The sequence below is a fragment of the Pempheris klunzingeri genome, chromosome 22 (genome assembly GCF_042242105.1).
Source record: "Pempheris klunzingeri isolate RE-2024b chromosome 22, fPemKlu1.hap1, whole genome shotgun sequence".
Lineage (NCBI taxonomy): Eukaryota > Metazoa > Chordata > Actinopteri > Acropomatiformes > Pempheridae > Pempheris > Pempheris klunzingeri.
The window spans coordinates 5006356-5031250 of record NC_092033.1 but is presented as its reverse complement, the minus strand read 5'-3'; the positions used below and the strand labels follow the sequence as shown (position 1 = coordinate 5031250).

Below are 24895 nucleotides of genomic sequence, written 5' to 3'. Positions count from 1 at the left end.
ACAGTACAGGAGAGGAGGGGAGGACTAGAAGAAGAGGAGCCAAGTATCGTACAGCACTGGAAGAGAGGTAAGAAGGACAGAAAGAGAGAACTCTTTTCTTGACATTGGAAGAGCATTCGCCCATTTCAGCTTTGACAGAGAGATATGAAACACCAACAAATCTAAATATCCAAATATTAGTGTGTCCTTGGTCTAAAGAAGAAAAGAAAATGTGCAAATGGCACTGAGGAAAATTAACGGGGATTCTCAGTCCAGCACTAGCAAGTTCTGTTGGGGTTTTTTTTTTTTTTTTTGCGCCCTTCAGGTCCGTGAAGTGTGGCGCCTCCGCCGAGCTCTTCAGGGCTGACGGTTGCCGTACATCAGCGGTATGATGAAGACTGAGATGTCGTCTCCGGAGCCCAGACGCTCGTTGGTGATCCTCCATCCTCGGTCCCTCAGCACGCCGCGCGCTCGCATCACCAGGTCTTGTGCTGCCATTGTATACCTGGACGACAGGAAACAATAATAAAACCAATAATTGATATATCATTTGATTGTTATGCTCTGTGAGACATGAGGCCACTACTATTTTTTGGGGGGTGAATTCAATATTTTGTTATAATACTGTCCCTCTGTAATATTTGGCCATTTACCATCCTTAGACTTTACAAGATGAAAAGATTCTGTCCCTCCTCTGCACTAGTGAGACAAAAATTCTATTCACAGATTTCTCTTTATATCAAAAAGCGTGAAAATTATTAGAGGAACTGGTACATGGCCAAGGGTGTAATTTATCATTGAAAGGGAAACAATGCCTGTTAAATAAAATATGCAACGCCGTGGCACAAGTTACAGCAGAACAGTTTAACATTCAGTACTAACAATGGATTAAAAAAAACTTGACATTTGCTTGAAAACCGGCAGCAGCATTCAGGAGAGCAGAATTAAAGCAACAGATCTGTAATTAAAGAGAGAGAAAAGAACGAAAGAAGCCAAAGAAATAAAGAGGGAAAGAACAGCAGACCTGTGCAGGTCATCGGGGTCACAGTTGGCGAGGAATGTGGTGACGGCTTCGGCTACTTCCTGGTTGGAGAGGACGTCCCAGAGGCCGTCGGTTCCCATAACCAGAACATCATCAGCCCCGTGCTCGTACTGTGTCAGGTTATACACCTTAACCTGCACGCCACAACACAAAACATGAAGGGTGTCATTAAAAACGTGGACTTCTTGATGCTTCAAACTTCAAAAAACTGAAGTTGCTTTTAGTGTTTTACATCCTCCCCTTTATCTTTAATTACTGAAAAATAGGAGTCCACAGCCAGGCTACCAGCTCTGTGAGGCTGATCAGCACTAAATGTCACAAAAATCTAAATTCACTCAACCAAACATTTTTTGTTTTGGGTTTTTCACATGTCATGCTACATGTCTAGGCCATGGAAAATCTATTTTTTTAGTCATGGAAAGCCATGGAAAAGTCAGGGAATTTCACATTTGACTTAGAGTGGGAAGCCTGCTGCTGTTTATCTGAAGTGTTGGACTGACTGACTGACTGACTGACTGACTGACTGACTGACTGACTGACTGACTGACTGACTGACTGACTGACTGACTGACTGACTGACTGACTGACTGACTGACTGAAAATACTGATACGCATGAAAAATGTACAGAAAGAGCACAGCAGCATAAAATGACACTATTATTTGGATCATATTACTCGTGCTTGGGTCTCATTCAGATTCTGTTAAAAAAAAGTCACACAATTATTTATCTCTATGTTTTCCATATAATTAGCATGTTTCTACTTGTGTGTAAAAGCAAACAGATTATAATTAAAATAGAAGCCAATTAACGCCAAGAAGTTGGTTAGTAGCTGTCAGCTCAGAAAAAAAAAATTATATTCATTAAGTTACAGTTATAATAAAGTAGAATATTTCTTTAGGTGACTGGCAAGATTAAGTTCCACTTGGCTAAAGTTGCTTGAGTTTCCTATTGACGTCTACTGACCTGGCCCTCACACAGCGCAGTGCATGACATTTTCACAACATAATGAAGTCAATGAAGTTTTCATTCAGTGAGAGAATCTCATGAAACCACCTGAAAGACTTTGGTGAGAGGTGAGAGTGGTGTTTGTGAGAGAACGAAAGAGGCGCAGACAGAGAGCCAGAGTGCTGAGACGAGTTAAGTCTTCCATGTGAACCTGGTGTGAACTTGGTTGTTAATGAATTAAAGATCAAGCAGAGAGCTGTGGGAGGAAAAATGCAAAACTCTATAAGACAAACTAGATCAGAAGATGAAAGCGCTTTGAAACCAGTGCCAGACAGTCAGACAGGTGAGCTCAAGTTTTCCTGCAGCAGAGCAGCAGCAAAACGCTCCCTCCAGTGACTGTAGTGCAGATACGACAGCGAAGGGAAAGTCATGTGACGGATTTCTCCTGTCATGCGGGACATCATTCATGAGGCAAAACAAGGTAAGAAATGTGGCTGGCAAGAAGAACTGGAACGAATGGAGGAAAGAAGAGAAGAAAAATCTGCAGCATCTGATTAGGATCATTAAGGAGCCGGTTTGTTGAGATTTTAACTGCACCAGCTACAGGAAACTGTCGACCCCAGTCTGAAGGTTAATGGGTTTAAGGAGATAGATGCTGACATGTAAAGCCACAATTCCACATGATTGGAAGGCCTTGCATGACTAAATGAAACACAGACCAGCCGCAGACGTAAGCTGATATCCACTGTACTTCTTGCAGTACTGGTGTGAGGACCAGAGAAAGGACGCTTGTATTTCCTTCCTCATAAAACATCTGCAAAGTCTAAAGTCTTTTTGATCATTTTGAAACCTGCGTCATTTACATCTTACGTCTTCTTCGCTGCCTTTGTTGTCTACAGATCATTGGAAACCATCGGGAGGACTTTTTCACAATGCAATTTCATTTCAGTTGGACTTATTTAAATCATCAGTGACCAACTGTGTGTCAGCAGCCTACTGGCACTCTTACCTCAGGACAGCAGGAAAGGAACGGTTTGATGTAGATGTTGGAGTCATGAACTTTGAGGTCATGGTCACCGAGCCCACGGGTCACACCGATGGTGGCCAACACCCGCGCCTGTAAAACAAAGACTGCTTACACATTGTTTTTTGTCTGGTGTTAGTGTGTTTGTCTGTGTTAGTTAGCTGTGAATGAACACATGGTCGTAAACATGGTCCCATACTGACTGACAGTACCCACGATGGCAGTGTTTCCTCCCAGTCATAATTTACGCTCGCAGCTGCAATATCGATTTGCATTTTTTGGGAAAAAGTATTTGATGGAGCATTAAACCAACAAATACGGCACAAATCATGCGACACTGCTCAGAGGTGTGTAAAGCTCTGTAAACACACTAAATCTCAACAATGCTGTTCTTTTTATTCCTTAAATCAATTCCAATTCAAACTCCTGCCCAGGACCCTTCTGCTCTCTTATCTCTGTGTGAAAACTCTTCGTGTTTTTCTGTTCTTCAACTTCTTTTCATCAGACAACAGCGGTGCTGTGCTGTCATCAGATGCTGCTCTCCTCTCTGATGGAGACTCTCTCTCTCTTCATGTCTCTCTTTTTGCATCAAACCGAATTGATAGAAAATATGAAACAAAGACGACACCGGTGAGAATTTGAAGCGTTTTGCGCAATTCATTTGGCGGAGAGTTTTCAGTTTCGGTCTCTTCTTCTCATCTCTCCCCTGACGTCCCAGTGGGGATTAACTTCACTTCTCACAGAGACGAACGTCGTCTCCCGAGTGGTGTGTGTCTGTCTGAATGTCCGTGTGTGTTAGATGTAGCTACTGGAGTGAAACAGATGGACCGTCTGCTCTCTCTTCCAACAAGGGGGTGTACATCCACACACACACACACGCACAGTGTGTTACTCGCACATCAGAGAATGTTCGCCCACTCTCTGGGTGGCTGGCAGGCATGTAGTGTGTGTGTGTGTGTGTGTGTGTGTGTGTGTCAGATTGACAATGTTAGAGCGAGCGATTTTCTCTGCAGTTCTGAAATCCAGAGTAGACGTGCAGGCGGCTCGGAGTCGACACACTTACCTTTTTCCCTTCCCCGTATATGAGGGGAAACTTGAGATCTTCATCCTCAACGGTCTTGTATGCCCTGTGTTTGAGGAAAGAAAAGCAGAGAAAGACAGTGAATGAATCTTTTCTGTCTAGCTGACACACACACACACACACACACACACACACACACACACACACACACACACATTAAGCGAGTAAGGAGAGTAATTCCAAATGCTTTCCCTGTGCCACGCTGGCCTTGGGAGCCATTTTGTCTTCAGATGCTCAGTCAGGTGCTTTACTACCCATCCAGATGTAACATAAAGAGCAGCTTCCACCACTAGTCCTTGAGCAAAGCACTAACTAATGTGGGACTGATGGTTTGTAGCCAACACAAGTCAAATAAAATTAAAAATATGTTAGATGGACCATTTGTCTAATTCACCAGGCCAACTAATGGAAGGGAAGCTCAATTCCAAACCTATTTATTAACCTCCTTCACTAATGCGAATAAAAATAGTCTAATCATTTAAATGATGCATGTTAATACTCATCAAAGCTGCACTAGTCAATGTGTTTACATAAGTAATAGGTCAAATTCCTGTGTGATATGAAAGGAGGTGGTTATGGCTGCTCTAAGACTTCCTTGTGCTGTCTTAGGTTTAGGTGCGCTTCAACAATTTGATGGAGCATTCCTGAAAGTGGGGGATATGCTGGAGACACGTTTTTAAGATATCCTGAAATAAACTTCCATTTATGCAACGTGATAGAATCTCTTTGTTAGACCCTCCCTGTCTGGCAAACGGCCACATCTCACATCTCTTTCAAGCATCATAACCTCAAGTTGTAATGAAGGTTTTCTGTGAAATCTGTGAAAAGCTCGAGCTGAGAAAACCATTAGGGTTACTTCTTTCAGACTTTGCATTTAAAATAAACATTATAAAACAGGGTTGTACTTTAAGAGGACATCGATCTTAAGTAAACATGGTGGAATCTCCCGTGTTATAGGCCTAAGATTGTTCTTTTAAGGTCTAGTGTTACGTTTTCATTTGTTTTTCCTTTCGCTGATCCCTTTTTAATAAACATATAAGTGGACAACAAAGCCACTGCCATCCAAGTCTTGATTCAGTGTCTCATTGCAAAAGGTCTCTCCAGAGTGCAATAACAAGCGACTTTTGCTACTGAAAAATTTAGTAGAGAATGCGAGCAAGCAAACAACACAAAACTGAGTTCAGAAGTGCACAAATGGAAGCAGAAGATTTGAAAACACACTTGGAAATGGAGCTTTGATGTCAGACTGAAAGACTCCATCACTGATGTACTTAAACTAGCTAGATTAGACTTGGCGTCACCAGTCAGAGGAGAATACCGACTTCAAACGGCTTCATATTTGACCAGGGTTTGCCCCGTCTGTCAGTACGTCTCCCTCTACCCATGCTCTCAAAACCGAGACGTGCACTTTTCCCGACCCAAACACAACTCTCTTTTTCTGTCTGGCTTTTTTTCCCCCCTTGTGTCTTTTTGCTGGAGATGTAGAAATACAGCTTTTCCCTCCATCACTCATCCTATCATTCCCGCTCGTCAAACGTAACACCTCTGAAAGTGATAGAGACAACAGTGAGTCACACACTTCCTACGGTTTTTTCTGGGGTGTCAAGGTCTGTCAAATGAGAATGCTTATTTTCAGTCTAACTTTGGCATCATTTGTTTTAAATGTGTGTGAACATTCACCGTTTCTGGCTCCGAAAATGTGAGATTTTGCTGTTTTGCAATTAAATATCTCTGGATTTTGGACTGTTGGTTGGCTATTAGAGGACATCACCTTGGGCTGTGAAATATTTTGATGAGCAGCTTGGCCCTCGAGGAGCTCCATATGAATACTGCCTTGCTCAGGGGCACGTCAGAATTGGCTGCTTGAGGTAAACAAACCACAGCCACCAAAAGCTCGGTCATTATTCACCTACTGGCTTTCCAACATCCTTCAAAATTATTCTCCAGCTGCCTTTGTTTGTGACCCGGCCTAATCCTCAAACACTGAAATCTGGCACTGAATGTCCGTGTAGTTCACGTAATCCATGATCACAGAATTTCTAACTCAAATCAAAATTTTGAGAGTTTTAGACTCAAATTTGGAAAATATTCATTTTGCATTTGAGAACTTAAGGCTCTGTGGAAAAATATGTTTAAAGCTGGTGTAACTAACATTTCTATGTTAGCAATGTATCAAATGACTGTGCAGAAAGTAAATGGAGTTGGTAGTAGTGACCAACACACACACAGAATCATCAGCTCATTGTTTTGCACCAAATAACAGACAGACAAAGTTAGCGGCTAGCTGGCTAATGCAGAGTAGCTTTCAGCAGGAAGTCTGTGATAAATCCACTGCTTCTGCAAGTAAATTTGCCATGTTTTCTACCTTTAAAGGTAATAATGCAACAGTGCTGTGCTTCACTGCACAGTGGCCAAACACACACAAACAGTTCATGTAGCTTTAAATGTATTTAGGTGAGGCGTCAAAAAAATATATCATCAGTAGTAAAACATGACTATTGTGTCTGTGCCAGTGTTGAACATTTTCAAACAATGACCAGTCTTTAAAAGATGTGGACAAATTATTTCAAAAAAGACATTAGTACATGTTGAAACAAATTAGAATTTCTTAAAAGGGTAAAACTTCAAAAACAATTTCCTTGCTAGGATGTGAAGAAAAACAAAACAGTAGTTCATGCAGTGGCACATCCTGGCAGGCACATCTCTGCTCTTGAGGGGCGGTGTTGTGGTGAAATATACATCACACAGCGCACACACACACACACACACACACACACAGTACTGCCTCTGTGTCAGTGAGAGAGAGCGAGTGTGTCAGTAAAAGCACATCTCATTACTGCCTTCCACTGCAGCCACTGTCAAACAGCATGGTGCCTTATAACACCGCACATACAGGACCATCTCGGCTGTATCATTATATCACATCGGCTCAGGCTGCTCCCTCATTAGCTCTCTGCTGCTCTCTTCAGCTCTCACTGTACAGAAGAGTGTAAGCAGCAGAAGAGGAGGGAAAGAGAACGAGAGAAGAAGCCGAGATTCAGACTAATGAAATTAGAGTAGAGTTTCATTTTAAGGTGGATGCAGCTGGAGAGGACTGGAGTTTGCAATCCCAGAACATTAGCAGATTTCATTTCACATCCTAATTTAACAGGTGTGATTCACAGGCGGGGCACTCACAACATTTTGAGGATGCAGCTGTCGTTGTCTGCTCTGCGAAAATAGTATGTAAAAAGAGGAAATGCAAAGGTGGGAAGACTTACCATCCATTCATGGTGAAATCTCTGTAGAGCATCCTCTTGCCCACCTCCTTCCTCTGAACTCTCCGGGGAAATTCCAGGTGCGTGAACTCATTTCCTAACAGGTGAGGCTGCATAAAACCCTGGAGGACAGACAACGACGGCCCTCGAGTCAGTCAAGCAGCTAAACGTGTGGCAGATTTGCAGATCGAATGAACGTCTCAACACTCTGTATGAGCATCACTCACGGTGGAATTTTGAATGAATTCAATGATTTCAATGAATTCACACATTGCTTGTGCGCTCGCTGAAGTGATTGACAAGTGCAGGAGAGTTGTGAAAGCATTGATTAATGACTTGAGTGTAAAGGCAACAAGAAGAGCCTGTTCCTTTCTTTGTTCTACATTACATTCACTCTCTTTATATGTGATACCGAACATAGATATATGTGCAGAAAGAAAGAATTTCTCCATTGCTTCAGACTAAGAGACATTTTTTTCCTGATGGATTAGACACATTTATTCATGAAATCAAGAGGAAACACAGAAGTGCAGAGATATGTCACTGCTTTCTGCCACTGACTATAAAAAGGTCAATCACAGCCAGCTGCTCTCAGCTGACAAGCTGAGTGTCCTCATATTGGTGGATTTTCTTTCCCTGTTGCGCAGCTCTATAGGAAATTGATGGATTTCGAACGTCTTGCTGATTGTGTTGCTTGTTGTGTGAACACACACACAGAAAACTGTGACCAACAATAAGTGCCATTTGTCTGGTCAACTAAATAAACTGAGTTCAGGAACCAGAGATGTCTGGATGCTTACTGTGTGCACAGATCGTACAGTTTCAGGTCGGCTAGGATGGCTTTCGTGTGACGAACATTATCACATATATATCTCAAAATTCAGATTACACTTTGGACTAGTAGGTAAGTAAAAGAGTCAAATATATTTGTTCAGCACTTTTCACAGAGAAAGGACCACAAAGTGCTTTTTAAGGGCAATTATACCACATACAGAAAGAAATCATAAATACAACACAAAAACAAATACACAAATAAATAAATAAATGCTGACCTGGTACACAAGGATTAATCAAATATCTTTTCTAACTCTCAGCTGCTTTTTAAGAGAATTATGAATTAAAATCCACAGAATTAATAAGTAGACGGTAAGGGGGCGGGAAGAGCATTTCATAGTTTATGCGACAGCCTCAATAGCTCAATTGCCACGGACCGAAAGGTGGGTGCGTGGGACAGAGGGCACATTTTGCGTGCTTGACCTAAGAGAACGAGCTGGCGAGAAAGGGTGAAGTAGTTCAGCCGTATGGAGGCGCCTGGCCGTGCAATGCCCTGTGAGTAAGAGTGGGAAAATTGAACCTGGCTCCTGTACGCCACAGGAAGCTGGTGAAGGGATCTAAGTGTCGGGGTAATGTCAGACTGTTTATGTAACCTAGAAAATAGTCTTGCTGCAGCATTCTGGATTACCTGTAGACGATCAAGAGCACGAAGTGGGGAGAAAAGTGCATTAGAGTAGTCAGTGCGGGATGAGATTAAGGCATGTATAAGCATCTCAGATCTCAGTTAACTAATATTTCTCCAGTGGAAAAAGCCAGATCTGGTTAGCTGCTTAACATGGGTGTCGAACGACAAGGTTTCATCAAATATTACCCCTAAATTATGCAGATTGGAGTGAGCAGCTGAGGAAAGGGACTCAGAACTTTGCATTCTGATCATGGGAACAACCTTTTGGGGAGCAACAACCAGAATTGCTGTCTTGCCAGTGTTGAGCTGTAAAGAATCCAGCCACTATTTGGACATTTTAAGAGCATAAATAACTTAAAAGCCTCACTAGGCTTGAATAGGGATGGGAATCAATAAGGTTTTATTGATGATCGATTCCCCTCCCTATTCATTACCAGTTTCTGTGTGGAAAAAAACAGCAGGCCTACACAGGTTGTCAGCATGACATTAGTACATGTTGAAATAAATTAGAATTTCTTAAAAGGGTATAACTTTAAAAACAAATATAAAACGGACTGAAAAAAAATTGAAAAATAGGCATGTAGGCCTAGAAGCATTTGAATAAATTACATTACATTATAATAATCATTTTCAAAAGGGAATAAGCTTGAAAACTGGAAGATAAAATCTTTGCCCCTTTCAGTTGACATTCTGGTTGAACTGCTGGTGAACACAACGTTTTGTTCTTCAACTACAAAACATTAATTCTATGTGAAATGGGCCTTGGACTACATGTCCATGTCTAAAAATCATGAAGGCCACGCTTTGGACCGTTTTTTCATCCTTTTCACATGACATGCTTTCTTTTTATACGTTTTCAGCAGCGTAGATGAATGAGTTTGACGTCATTACTTCACAATAAGTAACTGTCACACAAAAAAAGGCAAGTCACGGTAAAATTAATCGATGAACTCGGAGGCATTCTGATGGACAATTTGGAACCAGCTCTCATTTCTAGTCCTTCGGTTTGAATAGAAAGCGGAGCTGGATATCACCTGCATACAAATGACAAGCTCAACTAAATCTGTTTATGATCTGTCCCAAGGGCAACAAATATAGAGAGAATAAAAGCGACCCCAGGACAGAGCCCTGTGGTACCAATGACTAGACATGGTGCAGCACTATCCTTTCAAGAGAGGACACTCTACTATTTAAAAATGAATGGTGCAGAGTTTTCTTACCAGGAACTGTAGTCGCTGTCGTTCTGACTCAGGTGTGAACTCCGTTGACATAGGAATTATCTCATTGTTTCTAATAATAATACCCCTGCAGACACACAAACATTTGAAAAAGTAATGTACATGCAAGCTTAAATTCAAAACGAACAAGCAGCTCTGTGAGTTAAAGCCCCAACTGTCTCTGCCTGAGCATCTTCATGTTGTCACAGTGTCTCAGGGGATGTGACAAGGAGAGAATCCATGCAAGAGATTTATTCTATTTTAATTGTATCGCTTTACAGACCCTTTCATTTAGGACAGAAGGAGAAGCAATAAGCATACACACCTGCTGTCACCTGCATTCGCAACGTATAGTTTCCCTAGTAGGTAGACCACTGTGAGGGCTGTACATCCTCCTGAGACATTACAGACTTGCTTCTCCTTCTCAATCTGGGCATCCTGGGAAAGGCAGAGACAGTTTTGTCAATCTTTAATGAAACACCACTTAAGAAGACAACAGCAAAAAAGCTTTAAAAACCTCCCACATCCACCCACGGGTGACAGTAAAAATTAAGAAATGTCAGTAAAGTCAAAATCCACATTGCAAGCAGCCCACACATGCAGAAGTCTGGGCCTTCTTTTATTCAACAACATTCACTAACATGACTATACAGCCATAAGGGAGCGATAGAGAAAAACAATCAGATGCAGAAAGTGAGCAACACTAGAGGCAACGCTGAGAAAATCTGATCAACTTTTCAGAAAGACAGACAATGTGTGGGCATCGTTGCAGACTATTGATCGGTTTAACCTGAACCTCTTGTTGACCGTGTGTCAATAAACAAGAACTTGTCCAGCATGAATAATGTACTTGGTGATATGTGAGATGGTTTGTATCTTCACTTAGCATGTCACGGTTCAAGAAGCTTTATATTGACTGCATGCACACACTCAGAGTGCAGTTGCTTTTCTCACTTTCATGAAGTTTAATTGTGTATTTGTTACTTGAATTCTTTGTTTTACGCTTTTCCTGTATTACACCGTCGACAGCACGGATATAATCACATGAATGTTTCTGCATTCCAGTCTGGTTGCAGAAACCCTGCAGACACAACTCTCTGATGAGCAGTTGCGTTCCTGCCGGTGGACGTCGATGTACAGAGGCCACAGCTGTAACTGATGCAATGTTATGACCTACAAAGAATGTCAAATCAAGTGTAAGAGTACATCTTTTGCCTATAGGGGAAGGGAGGCGGGGGGTTGATCTGAGAGGAGCTTTCATTGTGATCTTTGTAATCTGGGAACCACAGGGTCCAGCTTGAACAGTGTAGGCTGTTTTCCATTGCCATCTAGTGGTAATATGGTGTAGGCTTTGTTTTCTAAAGACACCTCTGCTCAAAGCAATTTAAAGGAAACATATTTAGTCAGATGCTTTGATGCTTTGAGTAACAGAAATCCACAGTCTACTTCCTGTGTGTACGGTTGATTGGCATTTAGCCTGGAACCATAATTTACATAAGCTAACACTTAAATAAAGGAACTCAGCAATTTATAACAGCCTTTGTTTATCTATCTATACATATTTGCATGGGGTGGCTTTTAACCAAATGCTTTAAAAGTAATGCACACTACGGAGAGATATTTCTGTAGGGCTGCAGAGGTCTGAATGTCAGGAAGCTGCACCGAAGAGTCCAAGGTGAAACATTTAAACGTCTTGTTTTATCTCCTCAACAGTCTGAAACTTTGAGGTCAGACAGCTGATCCCTGCAAGATAATCAAAACTTTTCTGGAACCTCACAGTAAATTTTGCTATACAAGAGTCTCGGCCAAAATCCTAAGGTGTTAAGTAATGATGCATGACAGAGTGGAAGCTTTCAGGACAGATCAGGGCGACCAGGCTGAAATGTATCATGACCTTGCACCTGTCTCTCACCATCTCTTTGAAGGCGTTCTCTATGGCTCCTATCACCAGGCTTTCATGCTGGATCTTCTTCTCAGTAAAGAAGCGTGGCGGAGGCGGGGTGCTGCACGGGGAACCTGGAGCACCTGCTGCCCCGCGAAGCGAAGCTGCCCGGGTCAGGGCTCGGTGAGGACCTGGGTTGTTTCCCTGGAGGTAGGGGTTGTTGTTGTCAGGCTCCTCGCCCATCACAGTCGGGGGCAGGGAGGCTAGGTTGCGTAGGATCTCGATGACGGCCTGGAGCTGGCAGGCGATGTGGTGCTGCAGAAGGCGGGAGGCGACGACTGCTGCACCTGAACCAGCGTGGCCATCGAACAAGGCCCAGTAGTGGAACACCAGTCCTTCACAATCCTGCAGATACATGAGCATCACTTATCAGTATCCAGGTCACAGTTTTCATAGAGAGGATCTATAAGCAGATCAGCATTCAGAAACATTGTTTGTTATAAAGCCAAATTCATCAGCACTTTACATTCAGGCTTTTTTATAGCATTTAACTCCAGACTCCCTTTTACATACAAACACACACACAAAAATAACATTTTGTGGCATCATAAAGCACACAACAAACGAACATCTGTCTAAACTCAAACCACACCCAGATGAAACAACAACAAGTCTGTTGCTCTAATGACCATCTCGTTCCTTATGACTCACAACTTGGTGAAGCCCATTGTCCATGTTTTTACAATGGGCAGGCGCCATTATATCAAATGTCAAGATAGTGAAAAATCTGCCTGGAAGTCTTTAGCAGTAATGTGCTGTATTCCAATGAAAGCAGGGCGTCGTCGGAAAATACAGTTGAGTCGAAGGTCACTCCCTTGGACAAACAAGTGAGTAAAAATCAAGCAGTATCAGAAATTATATGAATCAATAGCCCCAAAAAAAGATCCTAGTCACGAATATACGAATCTCCAAAATACTGAAAATAATCGAAATAATCAAACAAAGGTACTCAAAAGATATCCTCCAGCTTAGCGCACCATACCGCCGAAAATAATTTGATGTTTTGAAAGAAAAAAAGCATAAAGCTATATGACTAATGCTGCTTGTTGAACTTCTTATGTGTGCGTCATCTCTGGGAGAAGAGACTCTGGAGAAAACATCATGACTCATCCTGTCCAATAGTGTGTGGGAGCTGCAGAGGTCAAACCTCCTTGTTTCTTAATTTCTCTCTGTGAGCAGGAACAGCACAAGGCTGCACCTCACACCTTCGCTGTGTCTGTGCCATCACGCACTCTGCTCGGTATGACCCCGACCCCCAGTACACATTCCTTGTGAATAAAGTTTATTTTCATTCTTTTTGTTTATGGATTCGTTAGTTGTGCCAGGACTTAAATTAAATAAATTCACAATTACATGTAGAAATGTAAGTGTCTACAAGCTTTCCCATGCAGCGCAGACGGGGAAACCCTGGAAACAAATTACTTTGGAGAGAAACTTTTAGGATTTTAGGATGAATCTCTGAGAGAAACGTTCTCACAGACTTTATAACTGAAAGCCTGTTTGTGTCTCTACATGAGAAAAACACTGCAGCAATAACACAAGGGTTTGCTGCTTGCTTTGAATTATCCTAAGAGTTTTGGACTGTTGGTTTATTGACAAATTGATAAGCAATCAAAATAAATGAAAGTGATTCATTGAGAAAATAACCTTAAGATTATTCAATGATTAAAATAAGGCAGTGTTTAATGTACACAGCCTTATTTATGAAAATCCCATATCTAAACCATTCAGCCACCACACTCACATCCACCATAGAAATGGATCATTCTTTATACTTGTGATTGGACCCAGTGAGAATAGCAGCTGTCTGTATATTTGCACCCTGTTGCTAATAAACACCCTGTTCAAAATTAATTGTTACTTGCAGCCTTGGACACATAATTCTCCATAATTTTTGTTTTGAAAATGAGATTCACTCTACAAGCCAAAACTAAACACGCCACTCTAGAGTGCACATAAACAGCTCTACGTACACAGAGCTTAATGTGGACGTGCTCTCCAGCTGTTCATAGCTGCTACAATAGTTCGGTCACTGCTCCCTGTGTATGCATGTGAGCAAAACTGTATGCACACTGTGTACCCGTCGTACTTACACCGACACCCTCTATGGAGTGTGCATTCGTGTATGTGTGCTTTCTTACCTCTCCCAGCTTGCTGTGGTCCATACGGAGCCCCAGGCCCTCTCCGTTGGGCAGGGAGTTGCGTCTCTTGGCGGTGGGGGTCTTGCTGGGCGTAGAGGGAGGGCAGTAGCTCATTGGCCTCCTCCTCGCTACTACCACCTCGCAGCAAGCCTGGTCCTCATTCAGTGCACTCTTGCCAGCATTAATTACCCTGAGACGGGAGCAGGATGCACGCAGGTTAATTCACGTTTTAGGCTTTGATTGTTGGCTCGTCTACAGCCATTCAGAATTCCTATCATATAAACATCACATTTCTTGGGGGGGTAAAAATTTTGCCACAAGCAACAGATGCACCACTTGCTGTGATTTCACAGTCAGACAGCTGTGGCCTGGAACAAGAGGTTGAATGAAAGCCGACATCAGATGCTTTTTGCCGGATGAAACAGCACTGTCGTCTTTCGTGGTCATTACGGCTCACTGCATGGTGACAACAATTAGTCACAACCACAGCCTGAGGTTTCTATCTGCACACCCGGCAAAGCGGTGGGCTTTGTGCGCTTCATGATCCCGATGAAGATCAAACAGAAGAGTGTGTTTGTGGTTCTGCTCTGCTGGGAAACGCCTGATGCATCGGGACAGTCGCTTCTGGGTGAATTAGCAGTCTTTGTGTGTGTGTGTGTGTGCGCCTGTACATACATGCCCAAGGCTGAGTGTGTGTTGCCTTATTCATCTTTTGTGCCTTATTTAACCAGGCAGACCACAGAGAGAGATACTAGCAAGGAGATGCACCCCAGTAACAATTAAAGACACACTAACTGTGTGGTTTGCATAAAAGTGGCAAAGTCTCTATTTCCAACAGATTATTCAGATTTCAGTACTTGACAAGAATTTAGCAATTTCTGCTTTGCTGTATTTTTTCTATTGTCATTATAATTGGTACAATAAGCTACCTGAGTAAACAAAACACACAGTAAAATCACACACCTCATGCTAAGTTTGACGGGACACAAAAAATAAAGTTTGAAAATGTTCTAATTATTAGGATTGGTCATACTTTATTTTATTACCTGGTTCACCACTTTCGTCCAGACTGAAAACTGACTGAAAACTGTTTGGTGGATTGACATGAAGTGTTGTAACGATGCCCAGAGGAGGAAACCTACTGAATTTGGTTTCATACAAAACCATCAGCCGATCTAAGAAATATTCATGTTTCCTATATGAGAAATCTTATTGACTTTTGTGATCCTCTGATTTTTCCCTGTAATTCCACCATGTGGTCTTATGGAAAATGTCACAACAGCTGCTGAATGGAGCGTCATAAATTATGGTACAAACATTCAACCCCAACAGGATGAATTATAATCGTTGGAGAAACTAACAAGAGCAGCTGGATTTTTACAGTATTCAATCAAAAATATCCACCCCCTCCCTTCAGGCTTTCCTCCAACGCCACTCCTCTACAGCACATGAACTAACTAACGTTACTGCTGTACACAACAGTCATGAGAAGAGCAGCCGAGGCGACCAAACTTTATTACAGTCCTGTGACAACCACAAATAATTCCATTTATTGATCGTCTGTTAAGTGAATTACAACCAATATCACAAAAAGGGCCTCTAAAATAAGTGGCGCGTCCTGCCTGTAACTTTTTAATGTAACACCATCATGCTAATGATGATGAACATAATAAACATTAGACCTGCTACACATCAGCATGTTAGCATTGCCATTGTGATAAACAACAACAATCCACATTAAAAATCTGGCTTTTACTTGTCATCTAAAAAAAGAAAATCACTAAACCTGCTGAATTATTGCTCCTGATATCTAATGTGATTGGGCTCCCGATAAATGGTGGAAAAATGAGACCACGGAGACGGATCCAATGAGACTGGCAAGTCTGACAGACATCTCTGGAGGGTGTTGTGAATGTGTGTGCGAGTTGTGAAATTGGCATATCTATTTATAGACACAGACTGTGGATGTTTTCTACTAGGCAGCATCATTGTCTGGTTCTCTGCCTCAATGCTTGTTAACCTTTGACAGAAAGAGAACGATAGGAGATACTTAGAAAAAGTGACACTTTATACACGTATTAATCGCATTTCTGAGTATATATGTAAATATTTATATGTGTGATATCTGACTTTTGCTCTTCAAATGTTTCTTTGTCCCATTGTTTTTATCTTGTGCCACATACGACTGTGGCTAATACATGCAAAGATCAGAGAGAGGGACAAAGAGAGGTACTGAAAGCCTTGTGTAGCTGTCCATTGCACTTGTGTGGATATTCTCTGGTTTGCAAGCGGGCGAGAGTGAGGGCGGAGGGAGGGTGCTGAAAAAATGCATCAGTCTTTTTATAATCTAATGTAGCGAGCTAGATCTTTGGCCTCATCTTTTTAAACTACTTTCAGACTATTAAAATGCTCCACTGAAACATGGTTAATCAGCCTCGGCTAGAGTAGAAACACTCCAAATCTAATTTATCTCCTGTATAGCAAACTTAAACCTGTAATATTTGCACACTGACAACTACAAATGGCAAACACTGCACACAGCCCTGCCAGATTTGACACCGTATGAGTTATATCTATGCTAATAACCCCCATTAACCACAGCGTGTTAACAATGGAGCTGGTCTTGTGGTATCAAGGGAGCTCCTGAGCTCCAACTAGTTTGGTTGTAACGTGACATTCACCATACATGCAAGGTATAAAAAGCCATCATGACCAGAGGGCTGGTCTTCACTGTGATTACTCAGCTCTGCTTTCAAACCTAATATGTTACCACTGCACCCCTAATTACAGTAGAAAATGCTATTACAGACAGAAAACACTGTGACGCATGCACCACATAAATCCAGGAAGCCTTTGTCTGCTTCATGTAATCTGCTGTCAGCAAACACAGTAATGTGATGACATATGTGTGTGTGTGTGTGACCACGTCCTGCTGATTTTACATTGCAGTGTGAATAAAAATGTAGATGTTTATATGAACCTTTGAACCCTAAAATGTAAAAACTATTAGCGACAAAAACCTTCCACCTCCATGCCTGTGATGCATTTTGTAAACCAACAGTGGGTCGCTCTGTGCTGCTCTCAGTCATTGTGGGTGCAGCTGGTGCTATTGTGCGTGTGTGCGTGTGTGTGTGGTTGAAAGTACTCTTGCATCTAATTTGTCCTCATTTCACCATTTGCAGGAGGAATGATAGTCACTTCATTTCCCTGCCAATCAAATTTTGGTTTCATTCGGGACAATTAGCTTTCCTCCCATTAGGAACAAAACCTAATTTTCCCCTTCATTGTCAGACATCTAATGCCCTCTTTGTTTCTCCCCCCTCGGCAACAGATTCTGAGCCAGACATTGGCCCCGAGGATGTGATAATTATTTGGCGAAGCACAATAGTTCACAGCTTTGCCTCTGTTTAACTCAGAGCATCAAAAGCGACTATGAGTTACAAACTAAAACAGAATGTCCATATTTAGTGCTTTTTCTTGGGGGTTTTGGTCAGAATCGCACTACCACCTGAATATATGAGATAAGAAAACACAATGAAAAACTGTGAGGGTTTAAACGGGACGTAGGAACAGCAGTTTTAAAGGGACTGCGAGGCAAATTATTAAAAACTGCACAATGATAGCGGTGGAGGACGTAACACTCAAAATCCTTAGTCATTTTTGAAACAATGGTCTTTAATTTCAGACAGAGGAAGACAAAAGCACACACGGGTCGGAGTAACAACTGTCACAGGCAGATTTTAATAGCTGTAGCTAGTTAATTGAGATAGCGTTTGATCCATGAGTTTGATGAAAACGCCTCTGAAGACGTCTCAGACTAACTTTTTAACGACTTGACTCATTATGAAATGAGTTAAAGGAGTTAAATCGGCGCTTGGCCACATGCACGGTGTTGTGCTAAAAGACGGAGGCTAAAGCTACCTGTGCTTAGAAGATATATACACACAGAAGCCATGGAAATAATAACAATGAGCACGTTAATGAAAATGTCATCAAATCAATCAAATCAGCTTCCTTCTATCTATCGTCAGTCTGTTTGCTGCTTCTAAGCTGAAATACCCAGACAAACATGGTGGAGGTCAGGACATTTTGAACATCCAACTCTTCATTTTCTGCGTTTTGGTGAATTGTTATGTACCAATTTGTGTCTTTTCTGCATTAATTTGTGGTGAAAATGACTTATTTTACGTAAAGCTGACAATTCAAAATCCTATGGCATGTAATGCAGTAAGGTTCTTTGTTTGGGGACATGTAGCACCTATTCAATGCTAAATTAATTCATTTTAATTTATTCATAATCCTATATATCGTTTATATAGCTAATATGTGTTTCAGCAAGATCTCAGCACTGTTTTTACATCTCTAACTGTATATAAGTACGGATAGTGAATTTGTATTTTATAGATAAACTATATTTTAGGAAATAATTACTACGGTCACTTCCTAGGTGACCTTATGGTTGGAAGCTAGTTAGCTGAACATGCAGACATTTTTACAGACAAACACAGTTAAACCATTCCTAACACTTTTGTTCTCCTAAAAAAAAAGTCTAAAAAGTTCAAAACGACTACACCATCCGAACTCCAGTCCAGAGTCCAAAGCTCAACAGGCTGGTTATAGTGGCTCAGCTATAATTGGACAGGCGGTAAATTATGTCTTGGATTTACCTTAAAAAAAGACACAAAAACTAAAAGTAATCGATTACTATGCCTGTTCTGCTATTGTGAGCAGAAGAGAGCGGAGAATATGAGAGTTGGGAGAAGTGGGAGCCAAAATGGCTGCTGTAATGACAACACAAGAGGCTTTAATTACAGATAAATGCTGACACGAGCTGAACTCATTAACCACACCAGTCCCAAGGAGACTCTTCATGCCTGCGCTGAGTATTAGTGTGTGTTAAAGAGAGCGACGAAGAAAAGAAGACGTGACCACAGGTCAGATTAACAGCTGCATCATGCAAAAACCACGTAAACACTTTAATTAAACTGTTTTATTTACAGCGATTGTGTAACAGTATGCTTAATATTACATGTAGGTGTATTTGAACTTTGCAGGATTCAGAGTAGGAACTTTTCTTCTTCACCGTACAGCCGAACTATTTAGAGATATTCAAGTGTTCTTGGTGCTAAAAACGCTGAGGGTCTGCTCAGTGTGACTGACTCACTGTAGGGCACAGACATGGCACGCACTGCCACGCTTATCATGAGGTAATGATCCATTTCTCCAAGCAACTCAGTGTGATGAACGACTTTACTTAAGGAGGCACAAGTACGTGAGGTAATGGTTCCATAATCAGGGCGTTAAGGAGCTAGATTCACACACATGTAGAAACAGTTATCAGGCAATTGTTCTTAACTTTATCTGGCCTACTTTTTATTCAGGCGCTATGTGATAACTTTGGATTATTAGCAGTTAGTTCCTGATTTGTTCCCTGGTATCTTTTAGTGACTTGCACACTCTACACCTTACTGGTATCAGGGTGGAGAGAGACACAATGGATGGACTTTTGTGATACATTAGTCAAGGGTGGAAGCTGATAGAGCGGCGAAAAGCCGACCCAGTCACACTTAATGTGACTAAAACACTTCTCAGCCGCCTATTCTTTTGCTATTTTTCCCAGAATAATAAACAAATCTAATCATATCATGTATTCTGTGTGCGGGGTTTAGCCATGTATTGTTTTTGATTTGCAACAGGAACACACTGCACGCAGGGATGCCAGCGTGGCGTACATCGTGTCCAACTGTGGTGAAATAATGACTGAAGATACACTTTTAGAAGCAGCACTGCACTTGTAAGTGAGTTATCGCGAGCAGCATCAGCATTTCCTCTGTGTGCTGGGTTTCTCTACGCTTTCATATCAGCTTTGTGGAGGAGTGCAAAACTGCTGTGCATAATGTGACATGATTACAAGAGCACAGAAGGTTCTGTGCTCCAGTATTCAGATGCTGACAGACGCAGCAATGACTGGCAACAAACTCTTCACTAAGCAGCATTTTAAAATAGTCTGGAGTCGGGAACATCAAGCCAGAATGTGAGGTTGCATCTTTTTTGAACTGGTTTCGCTACCGTGCTGTTTATCTGGAGGATGTGAACATGCAGTCAAGCACTGACACAAGCCAAGCCACTGCTAAATGGAGCACAGTTGTGCACTAATACCCAGATGCTGCTGGTTAGATGGTGCATCATCCTATGGCTCTGAAAACCAGCTCGTCTGTGAGTGCTGTGATCCTTTGTGATGAATGCTGTCATCCACTTCCATTAGCAAGCAGTTTAAGTTGGAGCTTTGTGGGCGCGTGTGAGAGGATGAGCCGTGGACACTAAACCACGCTGGTGGACAGGTGCAGGTGTGCCTTCCACCGAGCAGCATCAGTGTTGTGATGATCACCTGCAAACACTTGGGCCTGCACGAGGCTCAGCGCAGAAGCTTTACATTAAATGACACCGTGAAGGCAACGGGAGCCGCTCTGAGAGCAGCTGCCGCCGGGTTACTTACTCAGCGTATCCGGTGGCCCACGGTAATCTCCTGGTCTCCTTCAGGATGAGGATGGGCCGAGCTATGTGGTCCGCGGAGCACTCGATCTCATCCGCGGACAATCCGAGGAACTGGGGTCTCATATATGGGAATTTCAGCGGCAGCTCGGAGCCGGTGTTGCCCCCTCCGCCGGAGCTGCCCCCGGCCATGATTCCACCCATGAACCCGGCCACGGCGGACTTGACCCGGGTGAGCATGTTGGTGGCGCGTCGCGGCGGGGTGTCCGCGGGCCGGTGCGCGGCGCCGCGGCTCCCTTTCCCCGGATTCCCCCCCAGGTCGGCCGCGCTGGTCGACGACAGGCTCGATGGAGGACAAGAAGCGGCGGAGGAAGAGGAGGATGAGGAGGAGGAGGTGGTGGAGGAGGATGAGGAGGAGGAAGACCCTCAGATGCTTAAAGCTTCATTCATCTAGAGAGGAGACAACGAACCTCAGCCGGAGGGGAGGAAGATGAAAACAGCGACGATGCTTTAGGTCAAACTCCACACACCCCCTTGGAGAGCCATTGACAACAGCTCGGCTGTCGTGAACGCGGAAATACACAGAAGATTAACGGGTCACGTGACGCAACATGGCTGAACACTGCAAAAAATGTCCATCGCGTGTGTGGACTGAAGGCTTGTTCCTACTTAGACATGAGGTTTTAAAAGCGTGAAGTATAATGAATATAGAATATAAAACAGCAAGTCAGGTCACATAAATATTTTCTTTTATTGCTGTATTTTAATTTCAAGTGAAATGATCATAGTTGATCTGCAACATGAGGAGCTGTGCGTCATTATTGATTAAGATGCATTTATTTCAAGAGCGAACCACCTCTGAGGAAACAAGTGGGACTGTTTTTCGAATAACACATTTGAACAAGTTTAAATAAAACAAGGTTTGAAGGCTCTGCGGGCTAAATGATGAGACTCGGTTGGTTGGTGAGACTGATATTTTTTGCAGCGCAGGATGAGTAAAGATTGATAACTCTCACAGCGCAGGATGAGCAGCTTACAGCGGCTGACAGCAGGTTAAAGGTAAGTCAGGGCTATTACATTATAGCAGGCTGGAGGCATCTTAGGGCAAGAGGCTCTCAGTGCGACAGAGGTGTTTGGAGTTTTGGCCTAAAAAACTCTCTAAGTCTTTGGTGGGCGTCTCTCTGTAGACCCCAAATTATTCTCTCACTTGATAAATTTCTGAGGAACAGCCTCTCCCAGTCTGGGGATGCAGAAACACTCCCGATCCGTGCGTAATTACGCGCAGGTCATCCCTCAAAACACACACTGCCCAAATGATTTCTACTGCTGTGTGATGATCACAGGTCTTTAATCGTTTGAGAGAAATCCACAAGACGCCGAGGGACGTGTTATTGGTCCATCTGTAAGTAAAGTTATTCACTTATTTCTTCTACTTGTCAGGAATCTTATCAGCTTTAATTGATTTGAATAGTTTCTTTATGTCGCCTGAAAGACCCATAAAATGTCTCATTTGACCGCTAATATTTGGAAAAGAGCTGCAGAGCATAACAAATTGATGTATTTACAGATTATTAACATTTTGATTATTCTAGTGGACGATTCACATATCAATGACTGATAGAACTGCAGACTTGATGGCTTATTGGCCATAAAATGAGAACACTGAGTTTTTATTAATCGATAAAACTGCAGACTTGATGGCTCACTATTAATAAAAGCCCATGGCTACCTATGAATGGTTTACTACCATTCATAACTTCATTAGTATCACACAGAAACCCTCAGTAAATGAGCCTAAGAGGAGTGATCCCTGTGAGGAAAACCAGCAGGTAGTGCAATACACAGGTGATCCCAGTAGATAGAGCCATTCCACAAAAGTAGATAAACAGGTTTAACCCACCAGTGACCCAACAGCTGTGCAAGGCACCAAAGGTTTTTTTTTTTTTTTTTTTTTTACAATGTTTGTTCAGGAAGTGCTTCAACCCATAAGTGCTCTTCTGTGTGGTAACTCTGTCATTAAGCTTTGAGTCTGGATCATATCTATATTGTGTTACCAATCCAACATTTTCAGGCACGGTGCCAGATCATACTGGGTTCTTACTACGTTCTGTTGAATGAAGTAAATAAGTGGAAGAGTTCAGGAGACCATGAGGGATTGCTTCCTAACTACTCAGCATGATGCACCACTCTTATGAGGGGTGGAGGGGTACACACAAAGAGTCGCTCCTAGTTTATTGCCGCCGAGATTCATAGTTAATCCTGAACAACCCATGAATGAATATTTATAAAGATAAATATTTATAAACTAATCTTTACTTAATGATTCATTAATTCAGCATCTCTCAGTCTGTTCTTTAGTAACTCATTATTTCCCACTACGTAGTCCATAGTTGATTTGGAGTTATTCAAGAACTAGTCACCAGCATTCCCGATTCATTCCTCAGCCAGCCGTGTGTGTGTGTGTCTCCTACGTGTGTTTCCTATGGGTTTGGCACAATAGTGGCAAAGCTGGATAATCACCACTATTATTAAGCACGAGTATGACACAACCAGTCTATGTGTTTTTCTTTCTTTCATGTCTGAGTGTGTCAAAGTGTATCCTTGAGATTAACCTGTTTGGAGTTCACTCAGTGGAAAGATAAAACCAGTTTTTAAGGTCATGAACCCCAAGAATCAGTTTTGCTTGGTCCAAAACCGAGTTTGGCAGTGATCGGCACACTGGTCCCTTTATCTCAACACTTTTATGGTCTTGTGCTTGGATGCTATTACACAACACAGCTTTTAAAAGAAGTGCTGTGTCTGACAGTAAACGCAAGTGAAGCCATTGCTCTTGCAGCAGTATGTGGGATTCCCACACTCCACTCAAACTTTTATTATGCCTCTCTCCATCTGTTTTGACCCAGATTTTGTTTCAGTAATTAACTGCAATCAAAACCAGCGAATAACCTGTGATTATCTCGTGTAAGGAAGCTCTGTCTTATTCCCAGCATTAGAGTGGTGGGACATTCAGCTATTGCCTAAGGACATTCCTCTTAGTTGTTTTGTGGACGGCTCCTCTCCGTATTAGCACATTTGGCCCCAGGCAGTACAAGTTGTTCTTATGAATGGTCGTTAGAGGCTGGTGTGAATATCGTTCGTGTGTGACGTGCTTCTGCAATGCTTGTAACTTAGTCTTAGAGGAAATAGAAAATACAATAATTGTAATGTTAAGTATGTAAATGAAAGATGTATTTAAACATGTGAGGCACAGTCTGAAAAATAATCATTAACAATTAATGATTCCATGTTTTAAAGACACTGGATGATTAATTTAAAGCAGCTAAAATGATTTTCTTTATTAAAAACTATGGCTCAGAATACATTATCATATAAAAGGGGTTGAAAGAATTACCTGCTCACTCTGCAGCTCCTCTCAGCTCTAAAGACTTTATAGCCTCTCTCAGCTCACTGTTTTGGTTTTCAGGCTAATTTTGCCATTTTAGTTCATTCTCACTGCTCTCATGGTGCTGTTTTTGACCAAAGTCATGCTGTTTACAGCCAAAAAAGTCAACGAAAGCTACCTGCTCAGCACCAATCTGACTAACAAAGCTACCAACTAGCTGGTGAACATAATGGAGCATGTATCAGCAGCAGAGCCAGATGTCTCCCATAGGAGTTGGTCGAAAGCTAAAAACTGAGTAGGTATTGGACTTCACCAGCTGGCCAGAAACACAATTCCACGCAAATGTTAATGATGCTAATATTTATCTGCTGGATGTGTAAATAAGGAAATGTGTGCTAACAAGCTTGTCATATCAACTTACAGTATGATAATATGCCTGTGTTGTGTTTGCAGCTTGTTTGCTGCTCCCAAGTAGCCAAAAAAACAAAACTAGTTTCAAAGAAGAAAGAAAGAAGAAATGATTGAAATATAAAAGATAGTCCTTCCTGCTACGTTCAGCCCTGTGGCTCGTTGCCCATGTAAGGGCACACAGTTGAAGCCAAGAGGAAGTTTTATTTATGCCACTTTAATGTCAGGGGCCACTATTATCACTAACTCACGCCTTGGCTGAAAGCAATTTTGTTGTTGATGTATCAGCTGACCGTGTCTGCGTTATCTCCTTCTTTGATTTGATTGATTGCAGTTAGCAGCAATTAGGATTTAATGGCATGATTGTCGTATTTACAGTAAATCTAAAAGGTTTTCTGTCAGGAAAATCATGCGCGTGAGTTGAAGCAATAGTGAAAAAAAAAAGTACGTTGTGAAAATGAGCTCTTTCCTAGTAAATTCAGACTTACTGCTTGTTCTGTGTGTGTGTGTGTTTAGGTGTGTTT

General features: G+C 42.1%; 1 protein-coding gene across 1 annotated transcript; it reads right to left on the bottom strand.

Annotated features, from left to right (window-relative positions):
* Positions 1 to 336: 336 nt before the first annotated feature.
* On the bottom strand, positions 337 to 21136 carry LOC139222123 (protein phosphatase 1H-like). Its single transcript, XM_070854099.1, has 10 exons — positions 20586 to 21136; positions 14090 to 14279; positions 11919 to 12293; positions 10332 to 10444; positions 10010 to 10094; positions 7334 to 7452; positions 4056 to 4119; positions 2978 to 3085; positions 1004 to 1155; positions 337 to 484 (listed from the first exon to the last, which is right to left on the bottom strand). Exons 1-10 carry the CDS (start codon positions 20819 to 20821, stop codon positions 337 to 339), a joined length of 1590 nt encoding a protein of 529 aa, XP_070710200.1. The 5' UTR covers positions 20822 to 21136.
* Positions 21137 to 24895: the final 3759 nt, after the last annotated feature.

Excerpts from the sequence above, each read along its gene's own strand:
- LOC139222123 (XM_070854099.1), bottom strand. The coding sequence starts at position 20,821 with ATGCTCACCCGGGTCAAGTCCGCCGTGGCCGGGTTCATGGGTGGAATC. Across the intron at positions 7,453-10,009 it reads GACAGCGACTACAGTTCCTG|GGTTTTATGCAGCCTCACCT; the intron begins GTAAGAAAACTC and ends TCTGTCCTCCAG. Across the intron at positions 485-1,003 it reads GACCCCGATGACCTGCACAG|GTATACAATGGCAGCACAAG; the intron begins GTCTGCTGTTCT and ends CCTGTCGTCCAG.